Source organism: Equus przewalskii, chromosome 8 (genome assembly GCF_037783145.1).
Source record: "Equus przewalskii isolate Varuska chromosome 8, EquPr2, whole genome shotgun sequence".
Taxonomy (NCBI): Eukaryota; Metazoa; Chordata; class Mammalia; order Perissodactyla; family Equidae; genus Equus; species Equus przewalskii.
The window spans coordinates 57,941,327-57,963,693 of NC_091838.1; the positions used below are offsets into that span (position 1 = coordinate 57,941,327).

Below are 22,367 nucleotides of genomic sequence, written 5' to 3' on the forward strand. Positions count from 1 at the left end.
TTGCCAGCCTGGAAATTGGCATCATAGCACTTAGCATTTAGTGTTCTACAGTCTCGAATTGTTCCACCCTTATTCATGAATGCATTAGTTCTTGTTTCATGTTTAGCTTGTGTGGGACTGTTGTGTACAGATTTACTTTTCCTATAATGTCTAGCACAGTTCATTTTGTTGTTTATTAAATATGTATTATTGAGGGCCTACTACATGCCAGACACCACATCATATGTGCCGGGAATGCAACAGTGAATAAAGCAGACACAATCCTCCCCTTATAGGCACTAACTGTTGGTGAGAAAGATATCAACCAAATAATCTAATTAATGAGTAGAGTTTAACTAGTTGAAACAATGTGTGTGTGACTGCGTGTGTGTGTGTGTGTGTGTGTGTTGGGGAGAGAGATGACACAGAGCAGAGTAACCCAGGCAGAGTAATCAGCAAGTGTAAAACCAGCAAAGAGGAAGGCCAGGTGTGCTTGGGTGAGAGAGCCCACAGTGAGTGCGAAGGGATGAGAAAGAGGGGTAAGCTGGGCTAAATCCAATGGGAGTCTATGAGCCAGGTTCAGGATTTGTTTGTTTTAATCTGAGGCCAATAGGAAGCCTGTGAAGAGTTTTAACTGGGAGTAATGTGATCAAATTTCTCCTTAAAAAATAACTCTAGCTACAGTGGGGAAAATAAACACAATTGGAAGAGGACAAATGTAGATACACAGAGACTAGTAGAGAGTCCATATTGCAGCTGGTATTAAAGAAACAATTGTTGATTGATTCTAAAAAAACTCACAAGTATCCCCAAATGACTTGACATTTAATTGTCTTGATTATGATTTCCAAGGGCCTCCAACTTTGTTTAATTAACTTCAGCTCCATCAAATAACCAGCTTTTATTTTTAGCTGCAAATAAATAGATAGTTCCCCTCCTCTACTTAAAGTTCACATACCCCTGATTTGTCGTATCACCCACCTATGATGCCATTCTCACCCCACAAAAACATATTAAACCACATCTCTTCACTTTCTCATCATAAATTTTGAAAAATCAAACCTGCCTACAACCTAACCCTTATCATAGTCTCTTCTATTCCCTATCAACATAGCTCTCAAATGGTTGATGGTGTAACATTTGATAACTTGTCTAAACTTTATGTTCTATACAATATTATTTTTATCTACCTTGCTTTCTTGAAGCCTGTCCTCTTATCTCTTTTATAACTTTGTCCTCAGATGACTAAAATAGAGACATCTTCACTGATCGCGCTACCTAGAGTTAACCTCTTGCATTTACTCTCTTTCAGATCTCTCTATTTTCTCTTTGGCAATTTTCATAATCTGTAAGGATTCTTTGTTTAATGTTTATTTTCTCGCACTAGAATGTAAGCTGTGTGAGAGCAGGGAGTTCTGTTTATCTTATTGACTGCTAACTCCTCAGGTCATAATACAATACCTGGCATAGCAGCATTCAATAAATATTTGCTGAATGCTAGAAAAATGGAAGAATGAGTAAAAAAGCATGTACTAAATACATTCTTATGAAATTGAGTATGGACTTGGTCCAGAAGCTCTGGGTTTAAATCTTGTTTCTAATGTTGAGAAATTGGAAAATCTTGGCAAGTTACTTACTCTCTGCCTCACTTTCCTCCATTTGTAAAATAGTAATGATAATAGTAATAATTTTATGCCACCTCAATGGGTGGTTATAAGGAACAAAATGTTTATATATGCAAAGTATCTGGAGCAGTACCTGTACATAATAACTACTCCATAAGGGTAGGCTCATATTATAGCAAATTGGAATTCCATTCCTTCAAGATATTTGGTGTTCAGAGATGAACAAGAACATTTGGTAAAACATTAATATTTTCTCATTTTCCCAAGTTTCACATTTTATTCCTGAAGGATTTTTTTTTTAATAATGGTTTTTGGTGAGGAAAGTTGGCCCTGAGCTAACATCTGCTGCCAATCTTCCTCTTTTTTTCCTCCCCAAAGCTCTAGTACATAGTTGTATATCCTAGTTGTAGGTCATTCTAGTTCTTCTATGTGGGTTGCCGCTACAGCATGGCTTGATGAGCAGTGTGTAGTTGGCGTCTAGGGTCCTAACCAGTGCACCCTGGGCTGCTGAACCGGAGCGCATGAACCTAACCATTCAGCCTCGGGGGTGGCCCCCGCTGAAAGACATTTTGATTTAGCAGTTACTGAAATAATTATGAGCAAGGTTTAGGCATATTATCTAGGTTGGTAGGAGCAGGGTATAATCAGGCAATGGTGTAAGGTGTGATGCATCAGACATGTAGCAACTGACGGCAACGATGGGGAATTAAACACAGCTGCTCCACCTCTATTTCTGAAGATGTTTCTATCAAACCAATAAACATCACTGAAATATATATTTTCCAATTTGAGTTGGGGAGTAATTACTTTTGTGCGCAAATGAGCCTGATCTACTATTTACTCTGGAAGCAGACTTCCTGTGATCAAATCTTGGCTCTGCTACTTGCTAGCTCTATGACCTTAAACAAACTGCCAAGACTCCATGCTTCAGTTTTCTCATCTGCAAAATAAACATAAAATTAGGATTGAGTTAATACACTGTAAAGTGCCTAGAATAGCACCTGACATATATTATCATTTCAAAGGGAGAGTACATTCCCTGTCTGGCAAGGGTTAACATGAGCATGGCTGCTGTGACGGCAGTTTTGTGCTGAACGCATATAATCTCAATCTGACATGACCTTACTCACAACGCGATGTCATTCAAACAGCTATCATCCACGTGACTTCCCTGAACACATCAAAATACTCACTTTATTTCTATTCTGATTTAAATTGGATATACTTTGAAAATGCTGATTCTTTATATGTTTTACATTCTCTATATTGTACTGTATTATAAACTCCTGGGGTTCAGCAACTCATTTTACAGTCATGTATAACGTATGCTGTACATGTTGGTGGTCTCAAAACTGCTAGCACAGTGCTCTAGAAATCATGTTCAATAAATACTAAATGATAACTAATTGAATTAAAACAATATCTCATCCTCTATAATGTATATACTTTTGTTACTTTGGAAGAAAATAAACGTGTCTAACATGAATATACCTAATATTGTATGAGTTGGAATCATAGATTCTTTGAGCTGGAAGTTACTTCATAAATCACCTATTCTAATCTCTTTATTTTGGGGGTCAGGGGCCAGAAAGAGGAGGAGACTAGAGAAGTGAAACGGCGTAGACAAGGCCACACATCCAGTAACTTGCAGAACTGAAACTTTTAAATTGAGTCTTCTAAATTTTAAGTAGTATAAGCATATATTTCAGTCCTTGCTTTTCATGGATTGTTCCATTTAGAAACAGCTGTATGGTTATGAACATTAATAAAAGAAAAGCTACATAAAATGGATATTTACACATTAAAAATACACCTTTTTTTTTTGGAGGAAGATTAGCCCTGAGCTAACTGCTGCCAATCCTCCTCTTTTTGCTGAGGAAGACTGGCCCTGAGCTAACATCTGTGCCCATCTTCCTCTACTTTATACGGGGGATGCCTGCCACGGCATGGCTTGCCAAGCAGTGCCATGTCCGCATCCAGGATCTGAACCAGAAAGCCCCGGCCACCGAAGCAGAATGTTGGAACTTAACCACTGCGCCACTGGGCTGGCCCCTTAAAATACACTTTTGATCTAAATCTTTATTCTCTTTGGAAGATTAATTTAATTGACATGCCATTCAGCTTTAAAACACCATTTACTATTTAATAACTACATGAAGGCATCATATTCTACATGATAGTGTCTTTTGAGGATAACTGTTGTTTGAATAGTGTCCTGTTTTCATTCAAATCTGTATAGATGTCTGGCTCCTGGTCTAACAAATTTGCTTCTTGAATTCACTTTAAGGTTTGATTCTGGCAATATTTTTTGGTTATTTTTAATTTCCTATTTTATTTGTAATGAAACATCCAACCCAATTCCAGAAAAGAATGCTGCATTTATCTGCTTCAGTTAAACTGAGCTACTAAAGGTTTCTTCTAAAAAAACCCCAGAATGCTGGCAAATTGCCATTCCTTCTCTAAACCAAATAGCCTGAGCGCACAACTTTTCTGCCAAGTAAGGACACAGTACTTCTTACAGAGGGAAAAAAAAAATGTTCTATGTTCCCTTATAAACATTCAGCTCTCTATAACCACTAGTGCACTTCTGTGATGACCCAGATTAGTTCAGGCATGATAATTTCATGATTTGGGGAAGATTTAGAGGAGGAAAAACATTGATAATTACATGTTCAATTATGCAATTTTGGTAATGTTATTTCAAAAGTTATATAAAATAAGTTTAAGCAGCTCCACTTGAAAGCAGAGTTAGGAGTATTTAAATAAATGCTCTTTCAGTTCTAATTAAGAGGGAAAAATAATACACAATTTTTTTCCATTTTTGAGAAAATCTGCTAGTGAGTTGACATAAGCCATACAAGGTAAGTTTCAGCAGTGCTTACAAATATCACTTTTGCTTCATTAATAGTTTATAATCAGTTTGTTTCTCTGCCTATATAAGGGAGAATCCTAGAAATCAAGGGAAAATGGTCATCCCTGGATTTACAGATGAGACGAAGAAAGTCTCTATGATGAGGAATGGTTCAACAAGAGGTCACAGCTGATATTTCCCTAGAGATGGAGTAACAGAAGTATAGGAAACAAGTTTATTGGGAAATCTCCTGAATTATTCATAAGATAATTCCAATATCCGTGGCATGAATTGACTTCTCCATATTCAGGTAGCTAATTGAAAGTATCCTGCCTTAGTACTGAGCCCAGTGGAATCTGTGAGCCAATGGTCTCTTCTCAACATGGTTGAGTTACTGGATACTGAGCATATCAGCAATGACCATTTATTCTTTGTCAGTCTCTATTTTCCCCTCCCTGTTCACTACCATAGTTTGGTTTGCTTTTGGCTATAAAGGAACATGCTACAACTATCTTTAACTATCACTTTAAACTATTCTGCCATTTGAAAAGAAAAGAAAACAAAACAAAACACAGCTCCTGTGTGCTGTCAGCTTGGAGCTGGCCTGGTTCTAACTAATAGGCCATGATTTTCTACTGTTGACCATAAACAATTTCACTAAAAACTAACAACAGATATGATAACTTTTTGACCCTGTGGAACAAGACAAAAACAAGACCTCTCCATAATCTTATCTGAGCACAGAAAAAAACAAGAACACTATCCACATTACCAAAATGACCAAGATTCTTTTATCTCAGCTAGTATGAGCAAATGAGGCTTCCATACCAATTATACTCTTAGGTGTGTTCCATTCCTCCCACCTTTTAGAAAAAAAGTATTAAGATATCCACTTATAGAACAGCTCCAATTTTCTGACAGCATACAATCCAGAGGAAAAGCATGCTTCCCTAAACCTTTCTAGAACCATCTTGCACAACCCAAATCCTATAGTAAGCCTCTTCTACTCCCCTTTTACTGAGATGCCACAGGGTCCCTCATGGTGTGTTGTCTTACTTGTTACAATGAACCAATAAACCCAACTTTGTTTAACTAAAGGTGTGTTCCCAAGGGACTTTGGCTTGAGGGGACTGACAGCAAGATATTGTAGAAAATAAATATCATAACTTATCAATGGATGTGCACATACAGCAAAATGTCAAAACACAGTAAGCAATTTTGGCCTGACTTTTAGTCATATAAGTAATCACTAAGTAGTCACTTAAGTAACAGCAAAGTCACTATCTTTTCCTCATAACAGTTTTACCAGTTTGGTTTTTTTAACTTCGCCACTTCGTATATACATATATACATATAATCACATTATGTCCATAGCCCCCAGGCTCTCTGGACCTCAAACAAATCAAACAATGAAAGGAGGTCAGGTCTTTAGGTTATGTGAGGCAAAGTGGTCACATAGTTCACAGCAAAGGTGATTTATGCTTTATATAAAATGTTTCCTTATATTTGCAGCAGTCTCTTTTAGGACGAGACTTCGTAGAGTTAAATATACTTGTCCCCAAATACAGCATTTATTGTAAAGGCAACATAATCTTAGAAGATGACCTAAAAGACAGTGCAGGCCTTTTAAATACATTTGTTAAAAATAACCTGAAAGTCAATACATAATCAACTCATTCTTTCACAGATGTACCAGTAATATAAAACAGTAGATGACATGAATTATTGTTATGCTCACTATAAAAATCTTCTTTATGTAAACTGAAGTTCCCTACTACTTTAATATTAGAAAAAGAGCTGCCCTGAATAATGGATTTAAACATTAAAATGATACTTTCTGTTTTGAATTAATAAATATATATTTTGGCTATACTATAGTCTCCTAGTTGTTTGGGATGGTAAAGTCAGACTCGCAGTAAAACTTATTTTCTCTTCATATAGTGACCATAGCACATTTTGAAAACTATAAAGAACAATATACTAAGTTGTGATAAACCTACCAACATACCATTGTTAGTTTGTACATCCTGGGTAAGAGAAGCACTAAAATGTTTGAAGCTCTAAGCTGTAATTAGGTAGGGTATTTTCTAGAAAATGAGATGACCTATCATCTTGCTAAAAATGAAAATCACTTTTGCTGAATTTTTAGAGAAAAGTTATATTTACCTGCCATTAAATATAACCAATGCATGAGATAATCAGCTTAGGACATTGCCTGGCACTTAGTAAGAACTCAATATATTTTAGCTGTTATTATTATTGCCGTTGTCATTATTTAAAAGAGGTCATTCTTTGGAGTCAGATAGATGTATTTTGAATTCCAGGCAGCCCTTCTATTTATTAGTTCTCCTCTGGCTTTATATAGGCTTCAAATTTTTTCACTCAGTTCTTTCATTATTAAAATGGGGATAATAATACTTATCTTGCAGAGTTGTTACAAAAATTAGCAATAACACATAGAAAGCCTCTAGCATAGTGCCCAGCATATTAAGTTTTCAGTAAATGGTAGCTATTGCTATTATAGTGACTATTATACAAAATCAGTGTCTGCAAAAACAGACAGTTAAAACAGGTTTTGTGAAAATTACTTTCCTGGAGTAATTGATTAGGACTGATATTGTTATTATTTATGACCAAGCCAACCCCATCTTGACTGTATAGCAGATATCAAGAAAATTCAGCTTTTACTTTAGGGAATTATAATTATGGCCACAGAGAGAGACAAAAACATTTCCTCAGATGAAGAAGAAAAATAATATCTAAGATAAAGTGCTTCCACATTTATGCCTGTCCTATTTTTTCATTGCACAGGACTTTCATTTTGCAAAGCTTTTTATGAATGTTATTTTTGATCATGAAAGGCTTTATGAAGGTGATGTTTTATAAAAGAGAGATGGCTGGCTGGATCTCATAAAGGAAGTCAGGTTATAGAGGGAAAAAAAAACAAAACCTTTTTTCCCTTTTCAAACATATTAAAAATATATTAATAAATAAAACCTAAATGATCAATGTGACCTTAAGAAAATATTTGAAAAGATTGATCCGTCCAGTAAATAAAATAAATACACAAGTTCTAAGAAAACCATTTGTGACTTATAGGGTAGGGCATAACAGAAGGAGCTATTGAATCAATAAGAGAATTTAAAGAAAGCTGCGTGGGGGAGTAAAGTATTTTAAGCTTAGGCATACTCAGTAGCCTTAAAATAAGTGTTAAATAGTGAATTATCTCTCTGGCTTATTTATTAAAAAATACTAAATGACTTGATCAATTTTTTTACCATTATGAGAGCTCATTTTGGCACTAAGCTGTAGCTACTGAATATAGGCCCAGGATATGAATATTATATTTATAGTTGTATTAAATTGTACTAATGCTAATTTGAAAACAGGCGTCTTTTCTGTTTCTGTGAGGAGGGATGGGCATACATCTACATAATTGTATAGTGATCGTTTTAAAAGTTATCACTACTACATCTCAAATAAACTCAAACAACTTTTTAAAAAGAATCTGAACACACTCTTCCCACTATAAGACTAAAATATTATTAAGCAATCAATCAGTCAATAATAAAAATACAAAACGGTTAAGAAGCAGAAACGTGATCTGTGTCCTCAAAGAAAGCACTCACTGTTATTAAACTCACAAGGCTTATTAAACAATACACTGTACTGTAACTAAGTTCTCAAAAGTTTGGTAAAAAGAGTAACTGCAGGGGCTGGCCCCGTGGCCGAGTGGTTAAGTTCGCACGCTCCGCTGCAGGCGGCCCAGTGTTTCGTTGGTTCGAATCCTGGGCGCGGACATGACACTGCTCATCAAACCACGCTGAGGCGGCGTCCCACATGCCACAACTAGAAGGACCCACAACGAAGAATATACAACTATGCACCGGGGGGGCTTTGGGGAGAAAAAGGAAAAAATAAAAAAAAAAAAATCTTAAAAAAAAAAAAAAGAGTAACTGCAATCAAGGAGAAGATGGTAGTGATCCCCATGAGTTCAAATTATCAAGAAATGGAGCAAATGGGACTTAAGATGGGGAGGCTCAAAGAACAAAGGTGAGAAAAAAAAAAAAACATTTAGGAATGGAAGTGCAGAAGGCAGGGAGAGAACGAATTTGTCTAGAGTCAGAGGAGGCACTGGGGAGTAAGGTTCAGTGAACTGGATTATGGGGCAGTTTTATTTGATTACTGAAGGCATCATGCAGTCTTGAAATGGTGAGTAGGGCTGAAAGCAGAGCTCTAGGAAAATTACCCGACTAGGGCTGGTAGATGTAAGGCATCTGTCAATTTTTAACGTGAGCCCTGGCTACATTCCCAAATTTCAAGGTTATTTTAAGGTTTGGGTAAAATTTCCAGAGATGTATACACTCAAATGTTAGGCTTCTCTAGACTCTGGCAATTGTGCCTTATTATGAAATTTAAAGTATAAACATGAATAAAAATAAATGCTCTACTAGAAAATTTTAAAAGTGAGAGGAGATACAGTAAGAAAAGGAACATTTCCTGAACATCCACTCTGCCAGGCACTATACTAACTGCATAGTACCCATTGTCTCCAATTCTCATACCAACTCTGCAATGTGACATTAATAATAGTATTAATGACAGCACTTACTTGGTTTGAGCTATACAAAATTGTCAATATTCAGCATTTTTTTAACCAATACTTTCATATGGTTCAACCTAACATATGGTAGTAATTGGAGTAATTTCTATATATACAGTCTCTCATTAATCCTCTCAGCAATCTTACCATATTGTTTTATAGCTGAAGAAAATGGAGACCAAAGGGTAAACTGTCCAAAGTTGACTGGAAAACAAATTGCTAAACCAATAGTTGGTCATATTTATTCCTAAACCAATTCTATTTTTATTATAAATAACTGAAAACCTAGTTACAAAATTCAGGTGAAACATATTTTGGAATGAGAATATATGTATATACATTCTTGTAAGTGTCTATGTAAATCCATACTCATATTTTATGTGTATATCATAACATTCTGTCGTCTTTTTAGTTTCTATATGAATACACACACACACACACACACACACACACAACTTTTTATCTGAAAATATTTCCCCTTTGAAATGTCTCCCAAGTTTTATAAGAATTTTGCAGTCTCTATAAGGTTATCTTATGGATATCTATAGTCCATCAGTGAATAGTCCCTTTTTTATCACTTGTTCAGGAAGGACACAAAACAATAAAAAATTATGCAGGGATCCATGAGGAGAGGAAATATACAAAACACAGTTCAGCAACCATTTCATCTTTTGACCTTAACTATGATATAATTTATTGCTTCGCAAATTATGACTATCTATGAAAGTAATAAGCCTATTGTTGCAGTCTTAAACTGTACCTATATACTGCCAGCATCAATGACCAATTTAGTAAAAAAGGCAAATGAGTAATTAAAAAATAGCCTGAATAAAACTAATGTAACTGAATGCCCCATTTTCTACTGGGATGTCCTGGAGCATACGTGCAGTTCTGGCAGCTGTGGGCCGCCAGAGAAGCATGAATTGCATACCATCCCTTGGCTAATAAGTGCTGAAATTAAGTAAATCAAATATTTTCTGGTCTATTCTCTGACTATTTCTAGGCCTGATGTGCTTTACATGTTTTTGAGTATAACCATATTTGACTTACAATATTTTTCATGGAATTTAAGCTTTGAGTATCAACGATTTCCTGGAGTCAAAAAAGATGAAAACATTAAATTGTATATCAGTATAATGGAGAAAGTGCATGTTCATCTTGCAAATTTTCATACAACTTTTGCAAATTTAATTTAGAGTTTACTGATCCTGTGAAATACTCATGGAATCGGTCTGACAAAGCCATACAAAGCAAAATGCGTTTTATGAACTATGGTCATAGCAGATAAAGGATATAATCATTAAACATAAATAAACATTTCCTTATTTATAATGGAATACAATCAATTTGAGATAAAAGGAAAGTTTTTAAAAACTCTGTGAGGGGCTGGCCCCGTGGCCGAGTGGTTAAGTTCGCACGCTCCGCTGCAGGTGGCCCAGTGTTTCGTTGGTTCGAATCCTGGGCGCGGACATGACACTGCTCATCAAACCACGCTGAGGCGGCGTCCCACATACCACAACTAGAAGGACCCACAACCAAGAATATACAACTATGTACCGGGGGGGCTTTGGGGAGAAAAAGGAAAAAATAAAAAAATCTTAAAAAAAAAAAAAAAACTCTGTGAAACTATCTGAACATTCTTTCAAAAATTCAATGTTATGAAGACAGCACCCAGAATAATTCTATACAGAGAATTAAAATTGAAACTCTTCATAAATTATTCCACAGGAGTAAAAGCCATGAACTTAATGATCTGGAACAGTCACTTAAAACTGTAGGATTCTAGAATAGATACAGTTTTGAAACAAGTGTCTAAATGAATGAGTAATATGATCTCAAGCATAAAGATATTGGATGCTAATTTTAGAAAGACTCACAGCAAGTTGAATAGACTGAACATTTTGTGTTGAAAAATCTATTGATGTCTCAAAATTACACGCAATAAAATATGAACAGCTGGTTCTCTTTTATCGGTTTCCATGCAAAAATGATTATTTTCTACTGGGTAATTACTGACTGATTTATTTCCTATTTCCTTTTGCTTGCATTTTAATGCCCCTAAATGCTTAAAAGAAGTCATTCTTTGCAAGTAAATGCATTTGAAGTGATAAAAAAAGTGTCAAATTTTAATACCTTTTCAATCACTGGTTAAATATATATTACATTCAATTTTTCCAGGACAATTTTAAACAGTGACTAACGAAATAGGAACTCTGAGATATTACTAACCGTGATAACTGAGCACAAAAAAGCCACTTGTTGTGAAATCACTGTGGAATTTGATTAGAATCTGATTTGAAGTGCTATAGACTGATTCCAGAGCAGTATTGCCACTGAACTGCCCAATCTGAGGTGAGTTTTGGTCTGGTCCATCCCTATTAGAGAGAGACAGAGCAGGGAGGGGAAAAAGAGAAATTGAGATTGATTTTTTTGGAGAGTTTTGCACAAAGTTTAATGAAAGTATTACATATGGCATGATAAAGGTGTGGTAGATGAAATAACCAATGAGCACCAAATCATATCAGTATATTTTATGTTTATTTAGGTGATAACGTATTTAAAAATGTGAAGTGCAAAAACAGATCATGTTTTTACCTAAATGAAATGCACCTATATTAGTTGTAATCGATTATGTTTTCTTTGGTTTACTGACCACAATCCAGATTCTCCCAAATGCTTGAAGTTTGCCCTTGTTTTATTTTCCTCAAAACAATCTTGAGAATCATAGACTGTTAAATTTAGAAGGAATCTTAGAACTCACACAGCAATTAACCAATTGTCAATAATTACATTCAGAGATTTTCTTTATAACTTTTTTTTTGGGGGGTGAGGAAGATTGTCACTGAGTTACCATCTGCTGCCAATCTTCCTCTTTTTGCTAGAGGAAGATTGTCACTGGAATAACATCTCTGCCAATCCTCCTCCATTTTGTACGCAGGATGCCACCACAGCATGGCTTGATGAGTGGTTTGTAGGTCCATGCCTGGATCCAAATCCACAAACCCCAGGCTGCTGAAGCAGAGCTCGTGAACTTAAAACCACTATGCCACCAGGCTAACCCCCAACATATTTTTAAAGATGTTTCAGTTGACAGGATAATAACAATGTAAACATAATATTTTGCAACAAACAATTATGACAGAAATCCAATGGTTACATTAAATAATTGTGATTTCAATATGGGCTTTTAAATTTCACTGGTTTTGGGGGCCAGCCTAGTGGCATAGTGGTTATGTTCACGTGCTCCACTTTGGCGGCCCAAAGATCATGGCTTGGGATCCCAGGCATGGACCTACACACTGTTCATCAAGCCATGTCGTGGCCATGTCCACGTCCTACATACAAAATAGAGGAAGATTGGCAGAGATTTAGCTCAGCAACAATCTTCCTCACTTCAAGCAAAAAGAGGAAGATTGGCAACAGATGTTGGCTCAGGGCCAATCTTCCTCACCAAATAAATAAATTTCACTGGTTTTGTAAATAGAGAACTTTCTTGCCTTAAACTTCCTCTGATATGAATTCCCTGGTTTTGCACATTAATTTAATAATAAACCACTATTTTCTCACCCATAAAGTTTTTGTTCTAAGAGTTTAGCTACTTCATGGGCAAATAAGTCAAAACCTATTTCTTTTCTTTGTCTCATTCTACAACATATATACTGTCACCCTCAGGTACTCACATCAATTCAAATAGATGGCAATTTGTACAGAGGATTGTGACATATTTTCATCCCTTCCTTGTTTCACTGTTATATACAGTTGAATCAATCAATAACAATGGTCCTGACTTACCACACAGTAATGAAATCATAGATTGGTTCTGTTTGAAGGACTGTAAAATTGATATAGATTCCATTCCCAGGAGGTACTCTTACAAGCCAAAAACAGTCTTGAAAGTTTGGATATTCATCAGGATACCCAGGAGAATAAATGGTGCCATTCATTGCAGTTATATTCCCTCCGCAAAGAGCTACAGAAAAGATTCAAAACAAAATGTTAAAATAAAATAACAATAGACTGATTTTAGAGAAGAGAAACATTGCATACCCCTTAAGCAGTATAAAATACATCTATGTCATGTTTTTACCTCAGTTAAGGTATATAAAATGAAGCTGGCAACCATGAACGTAATATAGTCAGTTTTTATTTATTTTTCATTGTGAGGTATGCTACATAATTATTATTAACTATCACTAGATTAGTAAATTACATTGTGTTCTTTTTCAAATACTTGATCAAAGCATACACTGCTCAACTTTCATTTGTCTTATATTATGTATACATGTAAGCCCTTATAAGAGGTTCAAGAGCTTTTTATCTAAAAGGGTTTTTTTCCTGAGAAAATGAGCCCAAATTCAGTAGCAGTATCTGAGTGATTGGTTTATAGAAGAACGATTATTAAACACAGGCACATATACCCACACAGACACAGAGGAGAAGCTCTAAAGTGTTAATCAACTCTATTTTCACTTCCAATGGGGAAGGTTAGGACTCCTGTCAATTATGATAAAATGAGTTATTCATCATGGAGCCTTATATAACCTTAAGATACTAACTATAATTCTTCAACTGAAAGATAGAGTGTATATTTAGCATGCTATTTGAAGACGAAGACAAAAAAGAGTACCAAAACAAGAACTACTAAACACAGATGATATCACCTAAAAGATAGCTTCAAGTTAGAAGCATACCTTCACACCTTGGAAGTGGATGATTCCAATTACGGCTCACTCCATGAAGGCAAGTGAGAGCTGAATTTCCAAGAAGTGTGTATCCAGGGAAACATTCAAATGAAATGGTTTGACCCACAGTAAAATCATTGCCAATTACAAAACCATTTCGAAACGGACGTGGATCAGGACAGCTTTGCAACTGATAGGCTGGAAAAGGGAAAAAGAAAGATGTTTTTCTTTTCTGAATTTCGGAATACCACAGATGGGTACTATTTGCAACTTGCCAAATAAATGCAGTGCCGCTTATTCTTACTTATAAATAGTAATTCAGGTTTGTCTTAAATGATGGCAATGACAGCGTGACATAACTTTCTTCTCATGTCTATGATTTTCATATTTAAAATGCTAAGTACGATTCACAAAACTGCATTCATTTTCTTCACCCACTTATGCAACCTATCTAAATTATAAATTTTAGTGAAAATCTAAACTACTCTTATGGCCACAGCTTTAATCAAATATATTCTGAACTCTTTTACATAGAATGCAATTGCTTCCTGGTTACATTGCATGTACACAGAATAAAAGAAACATATGTGTAAGCCTAATTCTGAGCCTTTCTAAACTGTTTTTTCACTAGTTTTTCTCTAAAAGGAACAAATCACTATATCACTCTGTTGAATTCCTTTAAATAAGTTATTTAACAACATAAAGTACTAGGAAACAAATTTCCTTCTAATATAAATTTTTTGTACTCAACTTATCATGATATTTTTAGCACTGCAGTATAACTGCATGTTTATTTATTCATACTTTTCTTGTTCTATAGTCTACATGAGATCGAAGTTCCTGTTAGTTTTGTTTACCATTGTATCCTATAGGCCTTGCCCATTGCCTTTCATATAGGTGCTTAACAAATAATGTGGAATAAATTTTAAACCTATAAACAGTGAGTGTATTCATATATTATTAATATTTAGGACTTTATTTTTAAGAAGTTAAAAATTGTATTATAATTAATAAAATTTAAATTACCAGTAATCAGAAACCATTTTGCTACTGACCATTCAATTCTAAATTCCGCAAATATTATAAAATGTGAAATAATGTAAAAACTTACATTTGAAGTTGAAAAAGCTATCCTACGATGTTTACTAAAATTAACTCCAATTTTTAAACTAGAGATTTCAGAATGAACAATCCTTTTAAGATACTAAGTGTTTTTAGTCTATCTTTTTCAGTTAATACTCCACACACACAAAAGATCAAAGCCAAATGAGTTATTCCAATTTAAAACAAATGTGTATCATTTGATCACTAGGAGTTGGAATATATTATTCTATTAAATAAACCCTTTCAATTTTCACTCACATTTAAAAGATAATTTTTCTCATTTTTATTCAGATATAATTGACATACAGCTCTGCATTAGTTTAAGGTGTACAGGATAAGAATTTGACTTTCATATATTATAAAATGATTACCACAATAAGTTTAGTTAATTAGATAACTTTGGAATAGAATAAGACTCATAGACAAATGTGTGATCCTGTGATAATTTAGACAATGTTTACCTTTCTACGATTTTTAGTTTAATGAGGAAGTATGAGAAATAGATTTTAAATGTTCAGGAGAAAAGTTCCCATCCTAATATTATATAAAATACAGGGCTTAACAAACCCAATAATGTTGCCAGTAACAACATTAATTTTGGAACCAAGTCCTTCAGTAGAAGGATACACTTAATTGTATCCTACACATTTTTCAAAAATTCAGAAAGTTCTTAAAGTCTAATCATAAAAATCATCCAAAAATGACACTGATTCTGTGAATCTGTATAAATTAACCTATTTCTCAAAAATGACATTTGCTCAACGATATAAATGCAGTAAAATAAGAGGTAGTTTTAAAATTCAACGTACTTCACAAGTAATATATAATGATCATTGTAACACATTACAGCTCATGTCAACAATATTAATGTTCTATCAATAACAGTAACAAATTCTATATCTTTTATGCTTTTATTAGGTAAGTAATAAATCTTTTTTCAAGGGTATGTTCACTTAAAAATGCAGTAAAATTCAAATTACAGTTTTCTATCATTCAAATAAAAACATTATTTTGAGAGGGAGAGGAAAAACAGGGGCAGGGAGAAAGAAGATAGAGCCAGGTTTAAGGTAGATAGCAAAGTGCTTGGCATAAGGCTAGAGATGACCACAAATACAGCTCTGTCTTCTAGCACCAAAAAAGAAACTCAATCAACTGCCCGATTGTTTTTGAAAGAATTAAATTCCTCAGGAGCATGGTTAATTCTGTACCTAGAGCTGGCAGAAATGACTCCTATTTTACGTAAAGGATGATGTGTGATGCTCTTAAGTTATGTATGCATGCATAATACAAATTGTAATTATTTTACACCCATGTAGTTGGATGTTACAATGTCTATTTTAATTACTTTCCAATTTCCTTTTGAGTATATACTTTTATTCAGCAAATATTTATTGTGCTTTTACTCTTCTAGGCACTTGAGGTACATCAACGAACAACACAAAGATCTCTTGTCTCCCGGAATTCACACACGAAATACCACATACTCATGAAATCCTTTCATAATTAGGGCAGAGATGTAACTAAGTTTTAAATTCATTTTGATTAAAAACTGCAGTTAGTGCAACTACATTGTTTGTGTAAAATATCATTATAATTTTAAATAGACTTTTAAGATATGAAATAATATAATAAAAATAGCTAAAATGCCCTAAATAATGAAATACATTATTCATTTACGTTCATTTTATTTTCATTTTATATTCATTTTATCATATGAAGTTCAAACAACTTATCTGGGAGGTACTATTACTAACTCCATCACGCAAATGAAGCAATGGAGTCAAGCGGTAGCCCACTTCAGATTGAACAGGGAGAGCCAACATTTGAGCCTAGGCCTACCTGAGTCCAAACTCTGTATTCAAAAGGGATCACAGTCCTGCTCAAGGTCATGTAGCAGTTTTATATTAAAAATAAACCTAATATATATGATTGTCCAAGTATTTATTTCATATTCTCCTGACAGTAGAATGGAATTAAGGAACGTCATATTATTCTATCATTATAAAGTAAAAAAAAATGACTTTACATATAATACATGAGTCCTACAAAATATCTTTTTAATACACTCTTTTTGACGTAAGAGCAAAGATAAACGTCTGATATCCAGTTTGCCTTGCTTAACTGCTTTGCCTTGACTTGCTTGATTTGATTGTGTATTAAGACTAACTCATGGGGCCGGCTTCATGGCTGAGTGGTTAAGGTCGCGGGCTCCGCTGAGGTGGCCCAGGGTTTGGATCCTGGGCGCGGACATGGCACTGCTCGTCAGGCCACGTTGAGATGGCATCCCGCATCCCACAGCTAGAAGAACATGCAACTAAGATGTACAGCTGTGTGCAGGGTGGGTTTGGGGAGATAGAGCAGAGAAAAAAAAAAGATTGGCAACAGTTGTTAGCCCAGGTGCCAATCTTTAAAAAAAAACCAAAAAAACAAAAAACAAACTCTTTCAACTCCTCCAACTTCTTAATTGGGTAAGAAAAAAAAAAACAAACGACTAACTCAATCCTTATTTCATGGCTAGGATTTTCTAAGGCCTCCGAAAGACACCATTCCTCCTACATAGTGGCCTGAAAGTTGCATTATTAAAAAAGTCTTCCTAGTTGACGCTTGCTTTGGTTTAGGTTCCTTTTTCTGACTAAAACAGAAAATAGAAAAAACTTCGAGTTAGTTAGATTGCTAACAGCTAGTTTGGGGCTAAATAAGATTTCACTTCTTATTATTCCTCTCACCTTGGTATACAATGTGGAACCCTTGTTTGTTTTGTGAATAGTCACTGTGAAAATACAAGCTGGTTTCATGGGTCGTGCTAAATAAGGAAGATGGTATTTGAGGACCACTAAGTCGGCCAATAACAGTACTAGTTTCTGAGGATCCACTTCTTACTTCCAAATAATCGTGTATGGTTTCTGTAGAAAAATTTACAAACTGGAGATGTACACCTAAAGGATAAAAACAAATATAATACTACTTTATTTTTTTTTACCAAATTTACTACACACACAAACACACAGGCTCACATGAAAGTACTTAGATATGTTTCCACTTAGTTCAAGAGGCATACCCTCAAGGTCTGGGCCATGGGTTTGCTGTCTGCCCAGGACAATTAGTTTTGCTAGAGTTCAAAGTAACAGAATATTGCTCTCAAATGCCCACTATTTGTCATATGGGAAAACCTCTCATTTTACTACAATGGCACTATAGCAAAACTAATTAAGCGGCTTTCTTGCTCTTTAATACCATTTAAAATTGTATCAACCAATTTTCAAAGATAAAAAGCCACTCAGTTATTTGTATTTTGTATAAGGCCAATTTGAGGTCAAAATATGATTACAAAGTTTTTATATATTAACATAACCAGATTCCACAATTGCACTAGACATTAGTCATTTGACTACAGGAGATAAACCAACTTCTCGAAAATATTATTTAGAGGCATGTAATTTACCAGCGTGCCCTTTTAGAATTTTGCTTGTCAGAAGATAATGCTAAATTTTATATAATAGTCTCAATAAAATCTAGTAATCATTATTATACGCTGTTATATTGCAATACAGTCTCAACATAAATATTACTAAAATACAACTTAGTGAAATGTCTCTGGGATGGAAAATTAAAATAAAAGCCTCATTGAGGTATGTTTGTCTAAGCAATTAATATTTAAGTTTAGTGAATTTGATGTTTTTCTTACAACCACCATTCTCCAAATTGCTAATAACAAAATTTGACATTTATTCAGCATTTTCTTTTCTCCAGGGATTGTTTTAAGTATTTATATACGCTTATTTAACGCTCACAGTTACTCACGAGAATGAGGAAATTGAGGCACAGAGAAGCTGAACAATATGCAAAGTTTACACAATGACCTAAAAGAGCTGAATTTCAAACTCAGACACTCTGGCTCCTAAACTTTTGCTCTTAATAACTACATGGGGTTCTCAAGTAACATTTTGTTCATGAAAAAAGAGTTACATGGAAAAAGAGTTCCATGGACAAACAAATTTGGGAAATATTGAAAATATGCTTTAAAATATTAAACAATTTTCTGTACAATCACACAAACTTCTTGAACTTTCAACATGCTGCCTTAATATGTGAGGCTCCAAGATGTGGATATTTTTTTCTAAAACTTTCTCCTGAGCCCTCTTTTCACAAATTATCTTGTCAATAACTGTTTCATGGACATGAGAAAATACTTTTTTAACTGTTGATATGATTGAATTTTATCTCAAAAATTACAAATTACTTGTTCAAATTTATTATAACTAATATTTGATTTAACCAAAACTCAAAGATAACAGTGGGGTTATTTAAATGTAATCAAATCAGAAAATCTTTTATGTTTTCATTTCTAAAACAGAGATGTGTATTCTTTTTAATTTTTAATGAACTTGATTTTTAAAATCAGGATAGCATTAGTAAGAAGTAAGTTGAAGAAGATATAATGACACTATTGAAAACATGTTTAGTAATTTATTTTAAAATAATTCGTTTAGCCCCATAAGCAACACGAGGTAAGCCCTCTTAAGTGGCCAGTAAAAGACACATAAGAATAACCATACTAGTTATTATCTTTCAAGCAATGGACATAAAATTGGACTACAACTTCAAACTAAGGGTGTCTCCACGCTACAGCCAGAATAATCCTCATTAGAAGATCCCCCAGTATCTTTCTTACAGTGGCTTCCTGTTCTCCCAAAACCTCAGGCCAGTCACATACTGTTCACACTTGTTAAATTTCTTGTTACATTTCTTTAGCTTTCTCATCTGCATCTTTCCGTGTCACTCTGTTTACGTAGAATTTCTTTCCCATTCCCCACACACTGACCTTCTTTTTTGGGCTGATTCTTACTTTCTTTAAAGCCACAGTCCAGGCATCACTTCCTCTGGCAAGATTTTCTATATTTCCTGGACTAGGCTAGATGTCTGTACTAAGTACAATCCTGTACTCTTCATTATACTTTATTGTAATAGCATATTTGACTACTTGTCCCCTCATTGTACCTGCAACTCATCTGGGGAAAGGTACAAAGTCTGTTTTACTATGCATTTCATCCCCAGCACTTAGCAACATTACCTGGAGTAAATATGTATTCAGTAAAGAATTATCAAAACTATGTTTTCTGTAAATTTATGTAAAACATTTAAATATGAATTTGTATTCTGAGGCTATAGATGCCTCTGGGTAATGAGGTACCTAAATTCAATCCTCAATAAGTGAGATAGTACAGAATTTCTTAACGGCTCTAAATCTATCAGGTTTGTGCTTTGAGGAGTATCTACTCATCCAAGTCTTCTGTGATTTAGTGAACAAGTCTATCCTCAACCTAGCACTTCTCTTTATGCATTTATAGACTCATAGGATATGAAGAAGCTACAAGAGAATATATTAGTGATGTGAGAAAAAATCATTAAATGCAATATATATAATGCAATATATCCAAAACACTGGGAATTGTTTTATCAGAACTAGAAAGGTATTACGTCTATGTGAGTATTTAAGCCTAACTACTTTTACTACTTTTCAAACGTAAAATCTTATTTATTTAAAATGAATATTGGGTGAATTCAACAGATAACCAGAAAATAATTTATCTAAGTATTACTTGGTTACAACAATAAGAAAACAGCTACAAATACAATTATACACGAAAATCATATTGAATTTATCATTGCCACGTACATCTAACTCAAGCTATATCTATACATATAAATTAGAAAATATCATAAAGTTATTTATCTATCACCTATCTATCTCTGAAATTAGAAAATGCCCATATTCCTGTAATTATCCAAGTGATAATTCCTCTAATTATCCAGGTGAAATATATTTGACTTAAGTAACAATTACCTAAATTTCACTTCTCAATTTACATAACTGTATGCCCCCCCAAAGTAAACTCCAATTTGTGAATACTTTATAAGTTCTTATTAGACATGGATTTTTTTTAAGGATGCATTAATGATATTGAAAATTTTTTCGCCTGTTTTTAATGTACATACCAAAACCTACGGGCAGCTTTATTGTCCACGTGCAATCTAAGCTGCTGGGGTAGTTTCCAGGAAATCCAGGGCTGAGGATCACACCACTGAAATCTGACATAGCACCACCGCACTGAGCTGCAAGATAACAGGTTCCACGTAAGCCCGAGTAGTGGAATACTTTACTGTATTAAAAACAGATTGAAATTATTTCAAGTCTTAATCAACTCTCTGAGTTAAAACTGTTTGATATAAATTTGAATATTGTCAACTCTTATTCACCACACACTAGTAATCAAATATAATCAATTGACAATCACTTTCTAAAATAGCATAAAAAGACAACATATTTCCTTCCTCAACAATAAATGCAAGCTAAATCAATTATTGCACAGCAAGGAGTAGCTCACGTGCAATGAATACAATCAAACAAGGAGCACATGTCCTTTTCCACAGCGAGCATTTTGTTTTTCATCCTTAAGTACTTCTAGTAATGTTTTGATTCATTCCAAAGATGATATAATTCAGAATAAAATTAAGCCAACAACATCTGTTCTAAGTACTATATTCAAGAGGGAACCATTTACACAAATTTCCCTCGTTTTCTTCTTTTTGTGAGGAGGCTAAAGATAGAATTTTAAGAAAAATATTGGTTTCTATTGGTAATATGTGAGGGATTCACAATATCACACATGGGATATGGCCTCACTGTGTCCTAAAAGAATTTAGACAAAGAATAGGGAAGTACAATACAAGTAAAAACATGTACCCTAGTTTGAGAATTGAGGCATAATTTATAAAGGTACTGGTTTTTGAATCCCTGTCATACTGATTTACTATTGCTAAGCTAAGTAAAAAGTATAAGAACAGATAATTACCCAAGTTTTAAGTTTAACATGATTATAGAAAATTATTTAACATGCATTAAAAGAGCAATTGCATCTGTTAACTGTGGTTTGAAGAATCAAATTTCGTGACTGCACATCAAGTTAGAAAGCTATCCTATAGAACACCTACCTGAATTTTCGCTCATTTATTTCTCGTTAAGAATAGCAACCGAGAGATACTCAAACCTCAGGTTATATATCATAAATGCAAATTACGTAGAAATTTTATCAATGTCCTATATGATATCAATAACCAGTTTGACAGCTATCTTTAACTATGTGAACTGAATAAATTATGTATCAAGCAGATTTTACTACGGAAATAGGTATATATAATTATATGTATATCATCGTGTACTCAATCTTCATATAAACCTTTCTTTCAAACTTGTGATTACACTTGACATCTAAATTTACACCTGATATTTTCCATCCTTCTGAAATCTCAGGTCATCCATCCTTAAACTAGAGAAATTTTCAACACATGTATGCCATTAATGTCCACCAATTCATTTTTCTAAAATTTGATTATCCACATACATTCATCACATAATCTGATAATTAACAAGTGGGAGATAAAATATTTTGGCTAATCAAAAGTATTTTGAAAGTTTATGGCGAGACTGCAACGGTAGGTTTGTTTTGCTTTATTCTGAAGTT

General features: G+C 34.2%; 1 protein-coding gene across 7 annotated transcripts in view; it reads right to left on the reverse strand.

The window, feature by feature from the left end:
- CSMD3 (CUB and Sushi multiple domains 3) overlaps positions 1–22,367 on the reverse strand; it is a 1,172,992-nt gene that overhangs the window by 94,513 nt on the left and 1,056,112 nt on the right. For all 7 annotated transcript variants that reach the window (XM_070630871.1, XM_070630869.1, XM_070630875.1 and 4 more), the window contains 5 exons: positions 20,842–20,958; positions 17,571–17,780; positions 13,750–13,938; positions 12,851–13,028; positions 11,288–11,433 (listed from right to left, as the gene is read on the reverse strand). In XM_070630871.1, coding sequence (XP_070486972.1) covers positions 11,288–11,433; positions 12,851–13,028; positions 13,750–13,938; positions 17,571–17,780; positions 20,842–20,958 — 840 coding nt within the window. The remainder of the gene's footprint in view (positions 1–11,287; positions 11,434–12,850; positions 13,029–13,749; positions 13,939–17,570; positions 17,781–20,841; positions 20,959–22,367) is intronic.